The sequence below is a fragment of the Echinops telfairi genome, unplaced genomic scaffold, assembly GCF_000313985.2.
Source record: "Echinops telfairi isolate 266 unplaced genomic scaffold, ASM31398v2 ScPeMD7_9;HRSCAF=40, whole genome shotgun sequence".
In the NCBI taxonomy this organism is placed as follows: Eukaryota; Metazoa; Chordata; class Mammalia; order Afrosoricida; family Tenrecidae; genus Echinops; species Echinops telfairi.
In genome coordinates, this window is record NW_022103906.1 from 67538406 (window position 1) to 67546478 (window position 8073).

General features: G+C 37.0%; 1 protein-coding gene across 1 annotated transcript in view; it reads right to left on the reverse strand.

Moving 5' to 3' along the window:
• The window catches only part of WDR17 (WD repeat domain 17), a 112114-nt gene that overhangs the window by 59021 nt on the left and 45020 nt on the right, over nt 1-8073 (reverse strand). The window contains exons 6-7 of the mRNA XM_045286574.1: nt 4256-4378; nt 1377-1561 (exon numbers count right to left, since the gene is read on the reverse strand). Coding sequence (XP_045142509.1) covers nt 1377-1561; nt 4256-4378 — 308 coding nt within the window. The remainder of the gene's footprint in view (nt 1-1376; nt 1562-4255; nt 4379-8073) is intronic.

Below are 8073 nucleotides of genomic sequence, written 5' to 3' on the forward strand. Positions count from 1 at the left end.
TGGCTAAGTGCAAGGCACAACAGTGTAGACAACAAAACCTTGCTTGCGGAAAGTGAGGAGGATTGGAGCGACTTGCTGATGATGATTAAGAATTGCAGCCTTCAGCTCATGGGAGCATAAGTTGAGAGATCAAATGATGAATTGTGTTGGGTAAATCTGGTCCCTAGACCTCTTGCAGTATTGAAAAGCGAGACTGTTACTTTGAGGACTAAGGTGTGCTTGGCCCAAGGCATGCTATTTTCCTTGGCCTCCTACGTCTGTGGAAGTATGATTTTGCATAAGGAAGACCAAAGAAAACGTGATGCATGTTGAGTATGGTGCTAGAGAAGAATATTGAAAGTACCATGGACTGCCAAAAGAACAAACAACTAGGTCTTGGAAGATGTACAGCCAGAATGCTCTTTTAGCGGCCCGGATGGCAAGGTTTCATCTCACATCTATTTTGGGACATGTCGTCGGGAGAGACCAACCCCTGGAGAGGACATCATGCTAGGTCAAGTAGAGGGTCAGCCCCAAAGAGAAAGGCCCTCGTAAGCTGGGCGGGCAGTGCGGGCAACAGTGGGCTCAAACAGAAGACCAATGGCGAGGATGGTGCGGACCTCAGTGCTTCACGGGCTTCTGTAAGGTAGTTACAGCTGCAACACCAGCAACAGGTGCCAGGCACGACTGTGGGGGTTGAGGAGGACCTTGGGTTGCTTGGGGGGCACCGTTTTTTTTTTTGGAATCCTTTGGGGGTTCCCCTTGGGGGGGTTGGTTTTAGGGGTTGTCCCCTTAAGGGTTGGTTGGTCCTTTGAGCTCACACAGAGGTGCCTGAGAGATTGGCCTGACAAGGTGCTTTCAAAATGATGATGCCATGGAAACCCTATACAGCAGTTCACATGAGGCCACTCGGAGTGCCACTCAACTGCCCACAATAACAATAATCAAACGTCACACAGTGTTGGCCATATTTCTTATAACAATTCAACAATATAAATGAATCTTAGAAAACATTTAACTCCACCTTATTCTCTCAAAAATAAGTATAAAGTTTGGAGTAACTGGCAGAGATGGACATCTATTTCTTCTGAAAGGGGATCCTATTTCTCATAGTGCTTCCAAAATATAGAACAGCTACATAGTTTTCCAGTACCATATGCTATAAATTAAGTAGATGTTAATATTTGAGGATTAAAATTTGAATAATATAATAGTTTTATCTTCATACTATGTTTTTTCAAAATGTTTTAACCATCTATGATGATGTTCGAGTATATCAATACTTGGAAAAATAATTTTTAAAAATATAGTGTGTCAGTAAAATTAAACACTTGTTTGTACTGAATAAGAATTGTGTAAAATAAACTATTAGAGGCAAGGAATGGCTGGCGACATACCAAATCCCGGAGAAAATCCCATTTCTTGGCTCCCATGTCATAAAGTCCAACTCCCCCATCCAAAAAACAGCAGACTGCATGACCAGGAGGCAGAGAAAATGCTTGATTCTGTGTCAAATTTGGGAGTGGAACTGCTTCACTGGTTGAAGACGTATAATGATTTTTGGTTGGAGACTGGATCAAAACTATAAATAAATTTTAAAAAGATAACTAACAGGTAAGTTTTGTGTTCATTACAAAAGGCTGGCTTTCAAACTGCCTGGTGATGTGGTTCTATAAAGGCTGTGAACAAAACCTTCCCACGCTCTATGCGACCCTACATGGACAGAGGAGGAATTGACACAAAGACAGGGTTGTCGTTTTCTTTAGGTATTGCATCAATTGATTTTCATATGCTGAAAGGAAAACCAACAACATTTCTAAAGAGGCTCTACCATTCACCTTTATTCAAAATGTACACTAGTGATCTTCTGAGCAATGAGCATACTCTTCTAACACAGAAGCACTTTCATAACATCCAAGAATGTGGAAGATTAAGCACCGAATTATATCTTATTTTGAAAAGAGATATGCCGATGAAGTGAAATGGACCAAAATTAGTGTGTCAGAAATGACCACTTGTGCAGATTTGGTTGTTACCCTGCCTATAAATTAAACCACAACATGGGAACCTTTCTCTCAAATTGCTGACATAACAATTTCCCCCTCTTCTACAGATAAAAACACAAATGCAAATGATTTTCCCCACTATTTTTAGAGCAAAAAATATCTTATATTAATGGCCAAGTCAATGAAAATAATGATTCTTAATATTATTTCTAATTCACAAAATAAAGATCGATGGCCTGACATACATTTACATCTCACTTTTTCTTTCTTGTTTTGGAGTTTTGTTTTGTTTTTTACTGTTCATAAACTCTCATTTCTAGTTCAGTTATTTAAGTTCCCCTTGTTCGGTTCTTTTGTATATACGTATTCTTTCTTCCATAGTTCATTCATTTCGTCACTGTCCTTCTTCAAGAAGCTTTTCATTAGAACAAGAATATTCTCTTGTGAACATAATAAAAAATACAACACTATAAACTATTAAGCCACTCTATTACTAATTAACGAGTTGAATATTGATAAACATGCCATTGATTTTTTCTTTGGGATTCAAAGAAGCCCTGGGGGCACGTGGGTGAAGTGTTGCCCTGCTAGCTGAGCCCACCTGCCACTCTGTGGGAGAGAGAGAAGGCAGTTTGCTTCTGTAACGACTTTCCGTCTGTTTTTAATCATATGCTGCAGTTCTACAGAAGAGCGATAAAGTGAAATGGATTAAAATTAATGTGTGAGAATGGCAGCCTGTTAAAGGGTTTTGAAGATCGAAACCTCTCTCATAGAGTTCTTATGAGTTCGAATCAACTCAATAGCAGTGGGTTTTGATTTTGGTTTCCATTAAGGATAAGGCTCATTTCTCAGAGTCGATGGCTGACAGCAAATCTGGACTGGAAGTTTTTTCAGAGTTTGGTTAAAAACTCATGTGTCTTGTGATACATTTTCCTACTATTTTAATTTGGTGATCTTCTGGGTGGCTTTTACATCCTGTATGTATATCTAAGTAATATGCCTACATTTAATTTTTTTTTCATTTTTACTCAATTATCATTATTCCACATGTTTTATTAAATAACTAAGGTGAAACAAAAGAAAATAAATAAAACTAGATATCTAACAATGTATTGACTCTTTTATGTGTTTTTAAATTATCTTCTATTTTTTCTGTATAGTCCTGGACTTGAAAGAAAACAACTGTGGTATTTTGATCATCTCATGCTCTGGAAATTTATAACCACTAAAAATAACCAAAAACTAAATTCAGGAACATGCATAACTATCACTCACCACAATATTACTTCCTCAGTGTTCATATTTCTAGGCCTTCCAGTTTACAGTATTTAAAAATATTAATACTCTAAATAAAATTTTCAATTTATGGAAAGGGAGATTAAGATATAAAGATTTTCTGCTACTTTGCATTGTCCACAAATTGGACATTACATCTGTTCACCGTAATAGTATTACTTTGAAAATTACTCACTATGTTATGAAGGCAGACAGTAGTGAGTAAGGTATAATTAATTCCTGTAGATACTTCAGTCACCTCAGCTCTTCTGTGACCCCCACAAAAACAGGAACACAACCAAACACACAGAGCATTCACAATTGATTTATGGATTAGATGTTTGTTGTTTTCCTGACATCTACAGGAATTTCTAATTCTAAACTCCCTCAATTTTTCCAAGTTATTTCTAATCTTTTATGGCTTAAGTTTTATTTTTCACTTCATTACAAAAGGAATTAACGATTAAAAAAAGATACATAGATAAATGAAGAACATAGTAAAATAAAACTACCTACTTGTTTAGTGGCAACTAGCATTCAAACTTGGAATATGTCCTTTTAATCCTATATTTTAAATATTTAGTTTAAAAATATTTAGGTTATTTGAACTTTGTTAGAAAGCACACAGATAAATAAAGGACGAAGTTTAAAACATAACGTCTCCTATGTTAGACCAATATTCTTGAATCCCAACATTACTGATATTTTTAATTTATTTACATGAATATCATTGTTTTATTTTTCCTAGGTAGATGTCTCAAGATTATCTGAACACTTTACTTAATTGTATTTTTTTAATGTCGGTAAGCTGTAAGTATTTTCATTTTAGTAATATTAGGTTTTGTGGAATGTTGATTGCTCCTTTAGAAAATATATCCTCTCAGGTTATTTTTTATCAGTTACTCTTCAGTAGTATATGCTATTTGTGTCATCGTTTCAGTCATTTTATATGAAAGCAAATATAATATTTTAAAGGTGATATTAATTTTACTTACATTTTTTCCTTGGAGGAGAATTAAGCACATGTAAGCAGTGAAATCCTGTTTTCTTCAACTTAAAATTATCAATAGGTGTGGTTCTTGAAACATTCCAAAAGCGCAAAACACCCACTTGAGAATCTAGAAGTACCAAAAAGTAGGCATTCAATTAAATAACAAAATTGCCTAGACACAAAGTAACAACAGCAGCTGAAACTGTACTTGCCAAGTTTTTAACCTAACTTGACATTCTTCTAGCAATAATACGGACAATGACAGAAACACTAGAAATGCGATGGAACTGTACAGTTTTGGGTATGTTTAGTAGGCAGCTTCTCTTTATAAAGACCGTTATATGCTCATTGGATCACCAAAAAACTTCCCACTGACCTACTTCTTCTAGGAAATGGCTATCCGTAGAATTCTCTCAAACCTTCCCACTGACTAATGTTTCCTCAAAAGTTCTTACCCACTTGAAGTCAAACACCCAAGGCCACATAGTTGACTCCAAGTCACAATGCCTTCATCTACACAGGGTTTCCCCAAACAAAACCAAGGCTTTCTAGTCCCTTAAAGAGTTACTTAAAGAGTTCTACCTTGTTCTACGGGGTCGCTATGAGCCAGCATCCACTTGATGACGGCGATTTTGGTTTCTGACATCGTGTTTCCTAGGTAATAAATCTTTATGGGAGCAGGCAGTTTCATGTCCTGATAGTTACTTCCACTTAAGGTACAGAAAGCTTCAAGAGAACAAACCCCCATTCTACCAATAAAAAACATCAGTTCATATTTTTCTCATATTTTGTTCAATAATTCAGAGAAGTGAGGCTTTGTGCCAACCAGGCGTATTCTAAAGACTAGTGGGCCCTGGAAAACGAAAGGAGATCCACACAATCTGTAGCTTTGGGCAGAGCACAGGAAGAGAAAGTGGTCCCCATAAAAGTGGCTAAATGATGTCTTATTCCCAGACTTGCAGAGGTGATAAATAGGGCGGATGGATTGCTAAGTAAAAACCAACAAAATCCATTGCCATTGGGTCTACTCCGACTCGTAGCAACCTGACAGAACAGATTAGACCTGCCCCGTTGGGTTTCTGGGGTGTCTTAAATCTGTGCCGGCACCGATAGTCTCGTCTTTCATCCACACAGTAACTGTGTAAACTGCTAACCTTCTGGTTTGAAATTGAACGCATAATCCGTTCAGCCAACAGAGCTCTTTTGGACTGATAATTAGTTATTCTCAATCTTCGTTTTCCATTCATCTCTAAAAGTCTTGCTATTAAGTGTTGAATTAAACCATTCTCCTTATTAGAGGTTTTCTTTTATTCTTCTATGTCCAAATTTTGGCATAATTCAGCCTTAATAATTATAATAAATTATGACAATAAATAGGAACCCTGGTAGCACAGGGGTTAAATGTGGATGGTTCTTACCCACCAGCCGCTCTGGAAAGAAATCTTTGGTAGTCTGCTTCCATAAAGATTTACGGACTTAGAACTCATAGGGGGGCAGTTACACTTTGTATCATGGAGTTACCATGAGTTCAAACTAATTGAGCAGCAGTGGATTTGCCTTGAGGTATAACTAAGTGTTGGGATGTTAACTGAAAGGCCCACAATTCAAAACCATGAGCAACTCCATGGGAGAAAGACAAGGCTTTCTACGCCCTAAGGAGTTACAGTCTCAGAAATCTATAGAGCTGTTCTACCCTGTCCCATCGGGTCTGAGGTAATATAATAACAATAATTATATTTGTAACAAAAGGTAACATTTAATCAGCTCTTAACTAGATCGAAACCCAAACTCATTGTCATTGAGTAGACGCTGATCCATAGCTACCCTAGAAGACAGTGGAGAACTGTCTCTGAGCTTCTCAGACTGCAACTGTTGGTCTACGGGAGCAGAAGCCCCGTGTTTCTCCAGGGTAGCACAGGGGGTCTCCACCTGCTGACCTGAGGGTTAGCTGCCCAGCGTGGATTAGTGACCCCACCAGGGCTCCTGGAGCTCTAACTATGGAGCCTTTTAATAATTAGAGCTCATAATTGACAAAATTTTATATTATTTCATTTACAGTGGCTTTATTATATTTACATTAAATGTAAAGTGAAATAATAGCTTCACATTTTTATGTTTTTGCTTACTGTTTCTAAACTTTTGTAGCAATGTTTTTTATTTATCCTTGTATAAGTTTAGGAACTGTTCACTATATTCTGTTGGACATTCATGTTCCACATCAGCATGTCAACGGTTCTTAGTTTTCTTTAAGGAAAGTTGTTTAACTTTACAGCCAAAAGTTATTTGAATACAGATTTATTTTTGAATTAAATGATTAAAAGTACTATAGAACTTGTAAAAAATGTTGTGATTTGTCCAATTGATCTAACATTGAAACTACATTTTAGATGAAACATTCCTTGCACAACCATGTGTCACTAAAACAAAACACTTTATGATGATTTATTAAACAACATTTTATTTATGTAGAAAGTATGATTCATTTTCCTACCAAATAGTATCATTATTAAAAATTAAGCCAAATGAACTTCGAATGAAGGGTTAAAATTACTCATTTGGATTCTGAAAATGGCCCCACCAAAGCCTAAGATTCATAGTTTGCCTAAGACGAAACTATTCTATATTACTTCAACAGCAGTTTCATATGAAGAATGAGGTAACTACTGAGTAGGATTTGTCAAGGCTAAAAATAGCTATTAATATTTTATAATAAAATATTAAACCACTATAAATATACTAATTGAGAATAATACATGAAAATCCAGGGAACAACAGAGAGGAAGAAGAGAATTATGGGAAAAGTCTAGATTTAAGTCAAGAGAATTCAGTGAGAAAAGAATAAACAAATGGTATTGAGACACTTGGATATCCATATGCAAAAGAATGATTGATATTCACCCTCTACCTCACAACATATCAAGCATGAACTCAAAATGGATCAAAAACATTAATATAAGTGCTAAAACCACAATACATATAGGAAAAAATCCAAGTTGTAAATTGTCATGATCGTCAGTTAGGTAATAGTTGCTCGGATAGGACACGGAAAGCACAAGCAAAATAAATTTTATCAAAGTTAAAAAAAAACTTTTGTGCTTTCAGGGACATTATTTAAAAAATAAAGACAATTCACAAAATTGGGTAATGAGAGAAAGCATTTTGCAGATCACATCTCTGATCAGAGTCTAATATACAGGATAAGCAAAAACTCTTAAAACTCAAGCACAGAAAAGCAAATAGTCTAATATAAGGTCAGATTTGAGCAGACACTTCTCCTAAAGAGAGCATGCAAATGGACCATGAATACATCAAAAGACAGCAGCATCAGTCACTAGGAAAACAAACATCAGATACCATCTGATAACCACTAGAATATTTATAGTCAAAAGTCAAGACAATAACTGGTGTTGGTGAGGCCCTTGTTAGTTTATTGTGCCAACCTGGTCGATAAACACATGTGGGGTTAATTGAAGGGCGGAGGGATAAATGGCTCAACGAGCCTCGCCTTTTGAGTTCTTGGATCTCTTGCTCTCTGATGGTTAGACCAGGGTGAAGCTGCTTTTGCCAGTTCCCTGCTTCAGCTAGCAAGGGTCACTTCCTGCAAGACATCCCTGAGGAGAAGCCACATGGACCTACCCTGATGCAGCCCTGGGTGCTGGAGCACCCGTGTGGAGATCCCTGCCAGCACTGAGATACTTACACATTCACTGATTCGGCTCTCCTTCTGCAGTCGGCATCATAGTGTGTGTTTTGTGAGATGGAGGAGGACTTTGTGGATTGGTGTCGGACATATGGGTTAATGTTGTACTTGTGGGCTTGGAC